The 15,854-nt window shown below is 35.8% G+C and overlaps 1 protein-coding gene and 1 pseudogene across 1 annotated transcript; both read left to right on the top strand.

Annotated features, from left to right (window-relative positions):
* The first annotated feature begins 6,463 nt into the window (after positions 1-6,463).
* Positions 6,464-7,594, top strand: LOC132170016 (mitogen-activated protein kinase kinase kinase 20-like). Its single transcript, XM_059580943.2, has one exon. The coding sequence runs from the start codon at positions 6,464-6,466 to the stop codon at positions 7,592-7,594; it is 1,131 nt and encodes a 376-aa protein (XP_059436926.2).
* A 1,316-nt stretch (positions 7,595-8,910) lies between these two features.
* Positions 8,911-9,474, top strand: LOC132169760 (dirigent protein 23 pseudogene; annotated as a pseudogene).
* The last annotated feature ends 6,380 nt before the right edge of the window (positions 9,475-15,854 follow it).

The following is a 15,854-nucleotide window of genomic DNA, read 5'->3' on the forward strand; positions in this document are numbered from 1 at the left end:
CCGACCGCAATGAGGATCATAAGCTAGAACTGCCGAGGGCTTGGGAACCTTCGGATAGTTCGAGACCTTTGCCGGGAGATAAAAGGAAAGTGTCCCATGATGGTTTTCCTTATGGAAACCAAGTTACGGAAGAATAAAATGGAAGTAGTTAGACAGAAATTGGGTCAACCTAATATGTTTGTGGTGGATTGCGTGGGAAGAAGTGGGGGCTTGGCTCTATTATGGGGCGAAGACGTTTCTATGGATATACAAAACTTTAGTCTATGGCATATTAATGGTATTATCAAAATGCCGAACATAGAAATAGAGTGGAAGTTTATGAGGTTCTACGGTCACCCGGTTAACTACAAATGGGCTGAGTCGTGGGAACTATTGAAGGTGCTAGCTCAACTATCCCCGACGCCATGGATTTGTTTAGGAGACTTCAATGAAGTGGTATCATTGACGGAAAAATGGGGTGGAGGGGGAAGATTAAACAGCCAAATGCGAAATTTTAAAACAGCTCTAGAAGGGTGTTCATTATCCGATCTTGGTTATCGTGGGCCCAAATACACATGGTGCAATTGTTGGGAGGGGGGAAGCGATTATACCAAAGAACGGCTGGATAGAGGTGTTACTAACTCGGAGTGGTGTGCATTATTTCCTGTGGCAGAGGTTTGGGTGCAAGCTCTAACAACATCGGATCATGCCATGTTGACTTTGTGTTTAACATGTCAGCAAATGCGTATTAGGAGGAGTTGTGGGTTCCGATACGAAACCTCATGGGCGTCAGAGTCCGGTTATAGCGAAGTCTTTAACAGGGAGTGGAATAAACCTGTCACAGTGGGAAATAAGTGGGAGCAAATTGAACAAAAGTTGGCCAATTATAAGAATGGGACGTTGAAGTGGAGGGAGAAAGTGAGGGGACCCACACAGGGATTAATCACCAACCTTAAACAGAAACTCAATAAGGTACAAGGTGGAGAAAATGAGGAAATAGGGCACTTGGTAGTAGATATCAGGAAAGAGTTGGATTGTCTTTTGGACCAAGAAGATTTGATATGGAAGCAAAGAGCAAAGATGGAATGGCTTAGGCAGGGGGATCGAAATACAAAGTACTACCATGCCTGTGCTAATTTCAAAAGGAAAGTGAACCAGATTTATAAAATAAAAGATGAGCAAGGCTCTTTATGGGAGTCTTATGAAGGTATAGAGGAGGCTTTTATTGCATATTTTTCTGGTTTGTTCTCTGCAGGCCCGATAAATTCCATGGAGGAGTGTTTCACAAACTTTGAGAGTCGGGTTACAAGCACTATGAACGATGAACTGCTAAAGCCTTTCACAAGGGAAGTCAACTTTGCCCTCCACCAAATGGCGCCGCTCAAAGCGCCAGGCCCTGATGGTCTCCTTGTGGGATTTTTCCAGTCCCACTGGAATATTGTGGGAAATGAGGTTAGCCAAGCTGTTATTGATTCTTTAAATTCTAGAATTTTACCTCCTTTATTAAACATGATGCATATTGTGTTAATACCTATGACGAAAAATCCAACGTGTGTTACAGACTTTAGACCTATTAGTTTGTGCAATGTTTTATACAAACTTATTTCTAAGGTCTTAGCTAACCGATTGAAGAAGGTGTTACCATACATTATATCACCCATCCAAAATGCTTTCATTCCAGGAAGGCTCATCACCGACAACATTTTGGTTGCATATGAAACTCTTCATACGATGACCTCGAGAATGGGAGGGAAGAAAGGCTTCATGGCAGTCAAATTAGATATGAGCAAGGCGTACGACAGGGTGGAATGGAGATTTCTAGAATAAACAATGAGGCGGATGGGTTTTGCACCCTGGTGGATTAATTTAATTATGATGTGCGTGACTACGGTGCAATACTCTATTCTGGTAAATGGCAATCCCTGTGGACGGATAATTCCGTCAAGAGGTATAAGGCAAGGGGATACGATCTCACCATACTTGTTTCTTATTTGTGCGGAGGTGTTGAGTTACATGTTGTCACAGGAAAATAAATATGGGTCTTTGACGGGTGTTCCTACTTCTAAAAGGGGGCCCCGAATCAATCACTTATTTTTTGCAAACGACAGCTTGTTATTTTGCAAGGCTACTTTGTCACAGTGGAATCAATTATCTTGTATTCTGAATAAGTATGAAGCTTTATCCAGTAAAAAATTAAATAACAACAAGACTGCCATTCTATTCAGTCGTAACACTTCAAAGGCGGATAAGGGGTTGATTGGAGAGGCATCAGGGGTTCCTATTACACAAAGCTATGACACTTATTTGGGCTTCCCAGCTTTGGTGGGCAAATCACGTATAGCGGCTTTTCGGGGCATTGTTGATCGGGTGTGTAGGAGATTGCAGGATTGGAAATTCAAATTTCTTTCCCAAGCTGCGAGGGAAATTTTAATTAAAGCAGTATTACAAGCAATCCCAACTTTTTGTATGAGTGTTTTTCTTCTTCCGAAATCCTTATGTTCTGAAATTAATTCGCTTATGCAAAATTTTTGGTGGAACCAACCCAACAATGAATCATGTGTGCATTGGATGAGCTGGAAGCGGCTAGGGGCAGCGAAAAAATTTGTAGGTTTCAATAAAGCGCTACTAGCAAAACAAGTTTGGAGGATATGGCAAAGCCCGGACAGTTTTCTTTCGAAAATCATGGAAGGGAAATACTATCTAGGGGGAAATATTCTTGATGCAACTTTAGGTTCTAGACCCTCGTTTGCGTGGAGGAGCATCCATAGTGCATCCAATCTGTTCAAAGAAGGCTTGATTTGGAGGATAGGGAACAGGGCCAAAGTAAGGATATGGAAAGATAAATGGCTCCCTCGGCACTCGACTTATAAGGTACAATCAAAGCCGACTATATTGAGCCCTGATGCCACTGTTGACGAGTTTATTAATGGGGACACAAACTGGTGGAATTCTAATTTGCTGGAAATGCTTTTCAGTCAAGAGGAGATCAACCTAATCCACTCCATACCGGTCAACACAACGAACAGGGATGATGTGTGTATATGGCGAGGAACAAAATCAGGTATTTTCTCGGTTAAAAGCGCCTACCACCTTCATATGGAGATGGAAGCTAGTGGATTGGCAGAGACTTCAATACAACAAGAAAATGGCAGTGTGTGGCATGCTATATGGAATCTTAAGGTACCGAATGTGGAGAAAAATTTTCTGTGGAGGGCTTGTCATGACATACTGCCAACTCGAGTGAATTTAAAGAAGAAAAAGATCGTAGAAGACCCATCATGTCCGTTATGTGGCCGGGAACAAGAAACAACTGTGCACATTCTCAGGCAATGTCCCTCTGCCATGGATGCTTGGAGTGTGGGGAGTACTCGGCTGCAAAACTGCCAAACAAATGGCTTAGATTTTATCCAAATAGTGGCGAAGGTCTTTAACAAATGCTCCCAGGAGGATCTTAAAATGTTTGCTGGTATTTCGAGAAGATTGTGGCTGAGGCATAATGAGGTGGTGCACGGGGGTGTCTTTCTTCACCCCAATACATTAGTTCAACAATCGGTTATAGCCATCCAAGATTTTTCCAAAGCACACGAAGTGAAGCAGCAATTCCAAGCTACGGGTCAGTTGGGAATGTCAAGGAAATGGGAACCTCCTGAACGTGGATGGGTAAAGATTAATTGGGATGCCTCATGTGCGAAAGGGAAAGGTTGGATGGGATATAGAGTCTTGATATGTGATGATCAGGGGAATGTTATAGCGGCCAAATGCTTCACAATGGTGGGAAATTTGGAGGCATCGGTGGCAGAGGCTAGGGGGGCACTCTTGGCTGTCCATCTTTGTAAGAATCTGGGTCTCAACCGGGTTCATCTAGAGCGGGATGCACAGGTAGTGATAAAGGCCGTCAATTCTCCGGCAGTAGACTGGAGTGGTGTTGGACTGATGGCAGAAGATATCAAAATGGAGCTACAATCTATACCTCACTGGCTGATGTCTTTTATTCGTATGGAGGGGAATAGTGCGGCACACACACTGGCCCAGTTAGCTTTACATAATTATATGGATTAGATATGGCTCAATGAGTTTCCTACTTGTATTTCACAGATTGTAAACACGGAGTGCACAAATCCAAGGAATGTCTTGAATTAATGATAAAGCAGCGATATCTTTCAAAAAAAAAAGAAAAAGGAATGATATATATTCTTTGTAAGATTTTGTTTATTTTACTCTATATTTTTCTGAAGAGTAATGCTAGGTACCATCTTTTTATCCTCCTAAAATCTTCCTAAAGCTAATGTGGCTTTCACAATCACCATTGGATCAAAATTCAAGCATGATTCATCTAAAATTTAATGGTGATTTTAAAAGTCACATCAGCTTTAGGAAGATTTTAGGAGGATAAAAAGATGGTACCTAGCATTACTCTATTATGAAATGATTAGAACTTTATGGGTTTTATTTGTATTGAAATATAATAAGTATCACATCAACAATATCAAAGTTTCCTACTAATTTACTATTAATATTTTGATAATCAGAATTCAAGTTTTATTCTTGTTATATATTTTTTTTCTTTTATATTTTTTATTAAGTACATGTTTGGTACACTTCAAAAAAGAAAAAGAACATGTTCAGTAACGTACCGGTGTATAAGATTTAGTATGTATTTTCATTAAAAGAGGCGTGACAAATTTTTGTACACACCTATTTTAACTTATAATGAAAAGTAAGATGAGATGCCTTTAAGTTTTTAAAATTAAATTATAATGAAGAATCCCACGCATAGCGCAGGTTATGTACTAGTTACAATAATACACCGTGCCCTATTGAATTAGTACTACATGGCTAAATTAGTACAATATGACTCCTATATAGTACATACGAAATTTAATTTGTAATCTATATGGTTAAATGAGCCTCTAGTACCATATACTAAAAAGGAAGATTATAATATAATAAATCAATTCATTCAGCCAATAAAAATAAGGGTTAAATATTAAATACCCCCCTGGAGTTTCACAACTTTATTTTTTTTCCCCTAAGGTTTGATTTTTATCACAGGAGGTCCCTGTTGTTTTGATAATAGACCAAATTAGTCCTCCGTTAGTTGACCGTTAGTTGACTTAACGAAGTTTTACGTGGACCAATCAGATATTGACATGTGGCACTTACTTAATTTTTTTTTAAAATTAAAAAAATGTATTATTTTTTTTAAAAAAAAAAAAAGAAAAGGAAAAGGAAAAAAATTGGGGGTGGGTACTGGGGGTGGCTCGGCCACCCCCATGGAGCCTAGGGGGTGGGTTTCGGCCACCCCCTTGGGCACCAACGGGGTGGCTCGGCCACCCTGTTGGAGCCAAAGGGGTGGCCGAGCCACCCCCAGTACCCACTAGGGGTGGTTTCGGCCACCCCCTTGGAGCCAAGGGGGTGGCCGAGCCACCCCCAACGAGCCACCCCCAATTTTTTTCCTTTTTTTTTTTTTTTTTTTTAATTTAAAAAAAAAAATTAAGTAAGTGCCACGTGTCAACATCTGATTGCTCTACGTGAAATTTCGTTAAGTCAACTGACGGAGGACTGATTTGGTCTATTATCAAAACTGCAGAGACCTCCTATGATAAAAATCAAACCCTAAAGAGAAAAAATAAAGTTGTGAAATCCCAATGAGTATTTAGTATTTAACCCTAAAAATAATAATAATTTTATGGAAAATCATTGTTAGCTTTTAATAGTACATCACTAAATTGTTTAGTGTCAATCAAATCTTCAATAGTTTTAGCTAGTATAAAATTTATTATAATCCTTTCTCCTTCACCTTAATAATGAGTTCTCCTCATCGGCAAAGGAATACTATTTTCAAAGCTTTAAATATGAGCACAAAGATTAATTTTCGTCCGAGTTAATTACTCCATCCAAACCATTCATAAAGAAAAATATTATTTTGCATTCATCTCGCCCACAATTCTACCACGTGGCCAATCAAATCTTTAACGTGTTTCTAACTTACTTAACTCAATTTAACTCATTTCTTTTACTAAACAAAAAGTCAACCTTTTTTTTATTATTTATTACAAAACAACTTTCATCACTTCTATCTTATGACAAACAATTCAAATCTCATTTTACATTTATATCACAAAAATTATTTTTTATTATTCAAACAAAAAAAATTTCTCTTAATTGTGATTTAGTTTTTAAAATCACCATTGAATTTGAAAGGATAATAATTAAATTTTAATTTATTGGTGATTTTAAAAGCCACATTGTATCAAAAGAAAAAGAAAAAATAAATAAATAAATAAATAAAGAAAAAAGAAAAAAATAAAGAATAGAGTTCTAGTTCTATCAATATTACTCAAGATCACCAAATCCAAGTCTCATTCCTATTTCCGACCCTCAATAGAAATCCGAATGAGCAACAAACTGAAACCCAGCGGCAACTACATCTATATATCATGTTCTTCCTCCGGCTTCCCATTTCAATCTCATGCGTTGCGATATGTTCTTTCAGGATCATCCTCAGCCTTTTCGACGTTATGGTGATCCACCAATTGATCAGAACCCTTCATCTTCTTATTGGCTTGGTTGTGGGTGTCCTGCGAAGTATACCAACTGGACCAAAATTCAGCTTCTTGGAAAAGGATCGTATGGCACCGTACATTTAGCCATATGCATGGACTCTTATTCTTCTGGTGAGTCAATAGCAATGAAGTCGGCGATTCTTGACCAATCTTCTTCGCTCATGAAGGAGGCAGAAATTCTCAAACACTTTGTTGATTGTCCGGAGATTGTTCGTTGTTTTGGAGTTGATTTTACCGTTGAGAATGGCCAAAAATTCTTCAATTTACTGCTGGAGTATGCGTCAGGAGGTACTCTTCTTGATTTGATAAAGAAAAGTGGAGGAAAGATACAAGAAAACGAGGTCAAAAAGTACACTCGGATGATCGTCAAAGGCCTTCGTTGCATGCATGAAAAGGGATTCGTTCATTGCGACCTTAAGCCAGAAAACATTCTTGTTTTTCCTTCTCCAGATGGTGCAAGCTACGTCAAGATCACCGACTTTGGATTATCAAAGATTCCTGAAGATCCAAATGAGTTAATCACGACAACAAAGTTTTCCTTCCGAGGAACACCTACTTACATGTCTCCAGAATCTGTTGTTCTTGGGGAAATCCATGGCAGTTTGGATATATGGTCTCTGGGATGCATAGTCGTTGAGATGATCAGCGGAAACCTGGCGTGGGAATTCAATGACATGGAGGATTTGATGGTTCTGATTGCTAAAGAGTCACCCAAGATTCCCGAAACCATGTCGGAGATTGGGAAAGATTTCTTGTTGAGGTGTCTTGCAAGAGACCCCAAGGAGAGATGGACGGCTGAGATGCTACTGCGTCATCCTTTTCTCATTGAGACTCGATCAGGTACGCCATCTACAAGAAGTGCTGTTTGTTACTCTTCAGCTGGAAATGTGCTTCCTCCTCCTGGGTTTGAATCAATTTCAAGGAAACCTTCCATTATTCAGAAATATTTGCCTCCTCCTGGGTTTGAGTCAATTTCAAAGAAACCCCTTGTTAAGAAATATTTGCCTACTCCTCCTGGGTTTTCTTCCAAAAGAATCCTGCAGGCATGAGTATATATGATCAATATTGCTGTTGTAAGCTTGGTGGGATTATTGTTGTTGTAGGTTCTGGGGTTCTAGCAGGTTTTCTGCTAAATATATATATTTCATATTAATTTGGTTTATGTTTTTAATAAAGTATTTCTCTTTTTGGTTTGATTGTAATCAAATTTAGACCATTTTATATTTTATGTTATTTATTTCCTTCCTATAAATGAGAGTGCAGTGTGAGACTTTGGGTGGGTACTTGAGCAGGTGGATTCTTCTATAGTACCCTGTTTGGGACTTGAGTTCCAATAGAAGATCCATTAACTTAGGACTTGAACAAGATGTTATAATTAAAGCCCGTGGATCTACGGCTTTGCAAAGAGGCCTTATCAATGGAATGGGTAAGAATTTTGTATGCACCCTGTGGAGCTGGCACCCTTAAGCATTTTGGGCCTCAAAAGATTTGGCATGTTGTACAAAATTGTAGACTAATTATAATTAAGTACTCTAGCATTGCTCTCCCCTTTTTGGATCCATGAATTGATTCAATCTTGCAACATTTGCAAAGTCATTGCCAAATAGAATGTTTTAGCCTTCCAATATTAAGTATTGAGGCCATCTAATTTCTGCACACCTTATAATGTTTGCCCTCAATTACAGTAAAAGCTAGCCCCCATTGGTATCAAGATGGGTCCTAACTCCTAAGTAACCTTGCCAAGTGCTTAGGTTCAAGCCCACTAGCTAAGATAAATTTGGTTGAACTCCTATATCGAGCATTCTACCCTTTTGAAATGAAATGGAGAATAACCAAGATGGAGAACATCAATCCCTCACAATTGAGACTTTTTTGCAAATCGAGCGAATAATTGTGAGAGATTTCAATAGGATTTTTTTGTCTGAATAGGTGTTCGATCAAACAAGATTTGTTTGAATAGGTTAACCTCATCACCTCTCACAATTACAAAAGATCTAATACAATCCGAACCGAAGATCGTAGGGAATCCCGCTCTCAAAAAATTTTGTTGAGTGATCGGTTGGTGAGGGTCAGCAGTAGGTTGTTCATCTAGTTGGTAGAGTTGTTTTTTTGACCACCAAAGCAGATTCAAGATATTCGGCTCAATTACCATACATGAAACATTTCTTGATGTTAGACAGATTGTCTTGGCATAATATAATTGCATTGATCTAGGCACTTAATTATTGGCCTGCTCATTTTCATTGAGGCACTTAAATATTGTAATTGCATGACAAACACAAAAGTTAAATAGAGAGTCAGAGACAATATGATGCTGACTATGCCCACCAATAAAAGACCCTCCCTAGCCCCATTGAAAGGGAAAATGGCAAAGCTAGTTCTAGTAATTCTGCTTTTCTCACTTGGCATGGCCATGCCATTGTTGCACGGCATCGTTGAAGATGATGATGAATGGTTCCAAAACCTCCATTATGCCAAACACAAGGTCACCCGCCTCCATTTTTACCTTCATGACACACTCTCAGGAAAAAACCCAAGTTCAGTACAAGTAGCCCAAGCATCAAGCACCAAGAAATCACCCACCATCTTTGGAGCAGTTTTTATTGTTGATGACCCACTAACAGAAAGCCCTGAGCCCACTTCCAGGCCCGTGGGTAGAGCTCAGGGGCTTGAAGGGTCAGCCGGGCAGCAAGAACTGGGTCTTCTTGTGGCCATGAACTTTGTTTTCACAACTGGGAAGTTCAACGGCAGCAGCCTCACCGTTTTGGGCAGAAATACTGCTCTGCATCCGCCAAGTGAGATGCCAATCATTGGTGGGACTGGTGTTTTTCGATTGGCACGTGGATTTGTGATAGCAAACACACATTCTCTTAATGTTACCTCCGGTAACGGTATTCTCGAGTACAGTGTTGTAGCTATACACTATTGAATAATAATAATAATAATGGGGTCTCTTTCAGATCAGGGGCATATAATATATATTGCTAATATGTTTTGTTTAGCTTAATTTGTCGATCGAACTTGTTGGGTTTTCAGTGGAGTTGCATGCATGTATGTGTTTTATATATATTGGATTTGATGATCTCATTACGGATTTTCGGTAGATGATATATATGAGACACATTCAAAATAGTTTGTGATTTGATGAAAAAGACCATGGGACATGCATGGTGCTTTACATATCTAATTAAGGTAATTCTACGATAGGGTTATTAAAATCAGATTGAGATCCCCTGGAATTTATAGTCGTTTATCTTATCTAAGTGTCTAAAATAAGTCATATTTCAAAATTTAATGAAAAAGCTAATAAGTGACAGAAATTTAATAAGGTAGTTTCCTCATTAAATTCTAAAACGTGGCTTATTTTAGACCCCTTTTTTTTTTTTTTAAAGAGGAAAATATTCCAGTCACATTCATTCAAAGATAATACGAGCATAAAGCTCTTACAATACAAAGCAAAAAACTATGAAGCAATTATAGCTGAAGTTACGAGATTACAAACGTCAAAGATGATGTCAAAGATACAATCATCCTATCTTGGAAATAATTTTGGATGGTGCACAAATTCTCATTGATATAAAATCATTGCAATCTAAAAATTAACAATAAAATAAATAAAATACAAGAGATGAAAAGTAGAGTATGGAAAGATCTCACAATGTGCTATAAAATCACGCAAGAGCGTTGTCCTTAAAGGTTGATTCGTGCCTCCCGGAGTGTATAACTCGGTGCGATCGGATCCTTTGACACGCAACCTCCCAGGATTAGACTATAGCGTCTACCTTCGTTAAGGACGCACTTCCAATAACGAAGACTAGTAGAACAACCCTTTGATCTTCTTAAAAAAAAAACCGCAAAGAGAAAATAGAAATTGAATAGAATATAATTCTATGCAATTGATCTTCTAAAATAGGACAAAACTCTTTTATAAAGAAAATGAGTTTGCCTTTCTTTCTTTCTTGTTGCAAGCTCACTCTACCATGGGATTGTGGATGTTTTCTTTTCTTTTTATAATGTCCAAATGGTCATAACACCAAAAAGGGTAAAACATTTGTTAATAACAAAATGGTCAAACTACAATAAAACTTTTAAAGACTAACGGTCAAAACGGTAAAAATCAATTAAAACTAATTTTTATTTAATAACTCATAACCAAGTAATAAATACAAACGGTCATAAAAATTATATCTTATAACCAAGTAATAAAAACTAACGGTCATAAAAATTATATCATATAACCAAGTAATAAATACAAACGGTTATAAATCAAAATGGTTAAAGATGATTTTTATTTCTCATAAAAACCTTTAAAAAGATATTATCAAATGATAAAACATTTCCAAATGACTTAAAATGAATGTTTGTAACAAATATTACAACAATCCCCCACATGTTACAAACATTAGAATAAAAGGAGATTGAAAGCATGCATCGATGTGGTACTCGAAAGTTTTAACCGTACATAGGATAAATAAGTAGGAACTTAATGAATCGTGGTAGAGTTAAACTCTTTTAACCAAATCCACAAGTTAAACAAACTTATCATCCACATAACTTTCTCCAAAAACAAAAAATTAAATCAAATCAAATAAACAAAAAGTCAAATCAAATCAAATAAAGAAAATTGGGTTGTTCTATAGCGGGTTGGCGCCTTATACAGGCCATGCGCCTCTGGGCTTCATGAGTGCTCTAGAGACTTGCCAAAGTCTCATAGGAGGCGGCACCACCTCCACACTCACATAGGTGGTGTCCATCAAGAATGTGTGCAGAGAACATCCCATCCCAACAAGTAGGGACTATGGACCCATTAAGAGTTTTAAACTCATCCTTACTCACTCTGCATCTTTTGTTATTACACCATAAAATGGCTTTCATGAGCACTCTAGAGACCTACCCAAGTCTCATAGGAGATAGCACCTCCACACTCATATAGGTGGTATCCATCAAGAGTGTGTGCAGGGAACACCCCATCCCAACAGGTAGGGACTATGGATCCATTAAGAGCTTTAAGCTCATCCTTAATCACTCTGCATCTTGTACTGTCTTACACCATTGGGATGGACTCATAACTAATCTTTTCAACAAGATAGTTAATAAACATAAATTGACAGTACCATACCTCATTTCACTTGTGACTTCGTTTTCCATTAAACCTTATTCATGAGATCTCCAATCACAGAGGTTGGGTATCAATCACAGTGTCATGATTTGGGTATCAGTCCTATCCCCCTCGATGCTTCTCTCACTAGCTTTCTTGCTAGTGGCATGGTCAAAGAATCTGCAGAATTCTTTTATGACCTCACAAAGTACATGGACATATACCGGTCTCAATAAGCTGCCTCACAATATTGTGCACTTTCTCATTATAAATTCATCACTCGAGCTTTGGTAGCCTGACAATCACAATGAACACATAGATCCAGCTATGTTAGCATTAAAGGAAAATTAAATAAATTAACCAATAGGTTCTTTAGCCTTTCATCTTCACTTCATGCCTTCTCCAAGGTAATTAACTCTGACTCCATAGTAAACCTTGCTATGCAAGTCTTTTGAGGACTTTCAAGAGATACTCCTCCAGCCAGAGTAAACACATAAAAGCCATTAGTATGCTTTGCTCATCTGAATCAATAATACAGTTGCATTCCTTTCAATATAGCAGGATAATCACAATAAGACAAACCAAAATTAATTGTGCACTTTGAGAATCTCAACAATTTAGAGATCACATCACAATGGCTCGATACCATGATTACGAGTATATCTACTCAATTTACTAACAATATATGTAATCCCAAGGCATATACAGTTTGTCAAAACATTAAGCTACCAATGATTTGCGCATATTTTTCTTGCAAAACACAATCACCGTAATTCTTAACCAAATATATTTTTGAATCATATGGTGTAAACATAGGCGGATAATCAAAGTGCTCATATCTTATAAACATCTTTCGAGCATAATAAATCTGAGATAAAATAATGTAATAATTATCTCTAATAACCTTAATGTCCAACATAACATTCGCTTTACCTATGTCTTACATATCAAAATTAGATGCAAGAAATCTTTTAAGTTCATGCACAACATCAATGTTAGTTCACAAAATAAGCAAGTCATGAATATAAACAAATTATGATACATTCATTATTGTAAAACTTGTTATGCATTTAGTTGCATCATTAATCAAATATAAATTAAACAATATCACCTTGTCAAACGCCATTGTTTAGGAGCTTGCTTTAATCCATACAAGGATTTCACCAGTTTGCACACTTTATATTCTTAACCGGGGATTACTAGCCCCTCGGGTTGCTCCATATAAATCTCTTCATCATTTAGAAAAATAACTTTGACATCCATTTGATGTACAACAAGTTTATAAATATAAGCAATGGCAAATAACATTCCAAAAGATGTAATTTTAGTAACCGGAAAATAAGTACCAAATAATCAACATTTTGCATTTACTTGTAGCTTTTAGCTACCAAGTCTACCATGTACTTATCTATTGTATCATCCGGTTTAAGCTTCTTCTTAAACACCTATATATAACGAATTGATTTGCTCTTAGAAGGTAACTCAATGAGTTCCAAAGCATGGTTAGACATAATTTATTCAAATTCATTATTTATAGCTTCTAACCAAAAAAAATGCATCAAAAAGAGATTTAATTGCTTCATTATAACATATTGAATAATTATCAACAATATAAGCAATAAAATCATACCGAGATTCCTTTTCGTTCTAGCTCACTTGCTTCTTCTTAATTCTTACACATCATCAACAATTTTATTAGAAGCACCAAAAAATCATGAAATAATTTTTTTTTTTTTTTTCCTTCTTTTTCAAAGGAAACACGTGCTCAAAGAAAATAGCATTTTTAGATTCAATAATAGCATTGCAATCTAAAACATCACTCTTAATAGTAAGGAATCTATAGCATAAACTATTACCAATCATAGGTTTTAAAACCAAGTTTCCTCATTTTAGGTTTGGGTAACATAACATTTGTTAAATACCCCCACACTTCGAGGTATTCCAAACAATGCTTATGAATGTGACAAACAAAATAATGGCTTCCCCCCACACTTTGGTGAATAACCCAAAACTGACACTTATAGAATTCATCATTTATTTCAATATTTTAATTTCTTTTCATCCCCTTGATGTAGCCAAGATTTACATGTATAAATTTATCATGCTAAATATTAATGGAATAAACCAAATATTCACAAGAAAATAAATTTTCATTAATAGCTCACAAGTGCTTTAAGAAATGACTTCTATGAGCTCATCTTTCTCTAAGTATGATATGTCACTTCCTCTTCTTTATTTTCTGTCAATTGACAGTTCTAAAGCTGTTTTAAAAAAAATATTAATCATCACTCGTGATTTTTCAACATGATCCTTATATATTATATATATATATATATATATATATATATATATATATATATATATATATATATATATATATATATATATAGGGATTGCATATTTCAAGTTCTATCAAGATTTTAAAAATAAAATCTTTTAACTAAAGCCCCAATAAATATGCAAAGTATCAAGCTCAACCAAATAATAATCAACTATTATTGGCTCATTCTCATAAATATGACATTGGTATCAATCTAATGATATGATAAATTTATTAGATATCAAATGAGCCTCAATATATAAGAACATCAATAATCACATATACTTTATTAGGAATTAGCATTTTAGATAAACTTGAAAGTTGAATGATATATATGAAGATTTATCAAATACTTGTAAAGTATTTATGCTAATCTAGCATGTCATTACTAACATAAATGCTAGATGCTATTTCAATTTTGAAATAGATGAATTAATAGAAGCCACCACTTATCATATATAAAATTCATATAATTATAAAATTTTGCACTAGCTTTAATTCAATTAAGGAGCACCTTCATAACTTGAATTTTTTCCATTTTAATAAATGAAATGTATATTATGTCTTAAAAAATAAGACCTATGAGTCAAAGTTTAAAACTCACAGCGGAGCCAACAGCTTTACTCCAAGATCTTCCAAAATAGATTGTCATTATCACACACCAACTAGGTGTCGTAAGAACCGATCGACTCAATGCACACACCACGTCTCTTTCTCCTATGTTATGCTTATCTGCTAGAAGCTTCAACAAAATTGTATTCTCTGCACACAATTAGTAATTCCTATGTATTTTTTTCCATCACACCATGAGTAACTATTCATTGTAATTATTATTAATCTACATGGATGTTTTCCGGTAAGCTTAGCACAACACAACATAAAATGCTAAGTTCAAAAAAAAATCATAAAGGGCTTAACTCTTTTTATTGTAAGAATAGTAACTCAACAATAAAAGATTATTTGACAATCAATAAATTGAGTTCAAATAATTGAAAACTCTTTCAATCAAAAATGTTTTCATTTTCAATAACTACACATGAAATTAAATTCTTTTTTTTTTTGATAAATGAATACAAAATCTTTCCACTCAATATTTGATTTCATCTTTCTCATATGTGAATTGCATACCGCAAACTCTTATAGTATTTGACTTCTCATAAGTTTAAATACTATTGTTATGATACTAATCAAAATATTTGTGCAACCATCATAATCAACCTTTAAGATTGTTGGAAATAATTTTGGATGGTGCACAAATTCTCATTGATATAAAATCATTGCAATCTAAAAATTAACAATAAAATAAATAAAATACAAGAGATGAAAAGTAGAGTATGGAAAGATCTCACAATGTGCTATAGAATCACGCAAGAGCGTTGTCCTTAAAGGTTGATTCGTGCCTCCCGGAGTGTATAACTCGGTGCGATCGGATCCTTTGACATGCAACCTCCCAGGATTAGACTATAGCGTCTACCTTCGTTAAGGACGCACTTCCAATAACGAAGACTAGTAGAACAACCCTTTGATCTTCTTAAAAAAAAAACCGCAAAGAGAAAATAGAAATTGAATAGAATATAATTCTATGCAATTGATCTTCTAAAATAGGACAAAACTCTTTTATAAAGAAAATAAGTTTGCCTTTCTTTCTTTCTTGTTGCAAGCTCACTCTACCATGGGATTGTGGATGTTTTCTTTTCTTTTTATAATGTCCAAATGGTCATAACACCAAAAAGGGTAAAACATTTGTTAATAACAAAATGGTCAAACTACAATAAAACTTTTAAAGACTAACGGTCAAAACGGTAAAAATCAATTAAAACTAATTTTTATTTAATAACTCATAACCAAGTAATAAATACAAACGGTCATAAAAATTATATCTTATAACCAA

The sequence above is a fragment of the Corylus avellana genome, chromosome 2 (assembly GCF_965113065.1).
Source record: "Corylus avellana chromosome 2, dhCorAvel1.hap1.2, whole genome shotgun sequence".
NCBI classification, from domain to species: Eukaryota; Viridiplantae; Streptophyta; class Magnoliopsida; order Fagales; family Betulaceae; genus Corylus; species Corylus avellana.

Bases quoted from the DNA above. Each gene is read 5' to 3' on its own strand.
- LOC132170016 (XM_059580943.2), top strand. From the start codon at position 6,464: ATGTTCTTTCAGGATCATCCTCAGCCTTTTCGACGTTATGGTGATCCA.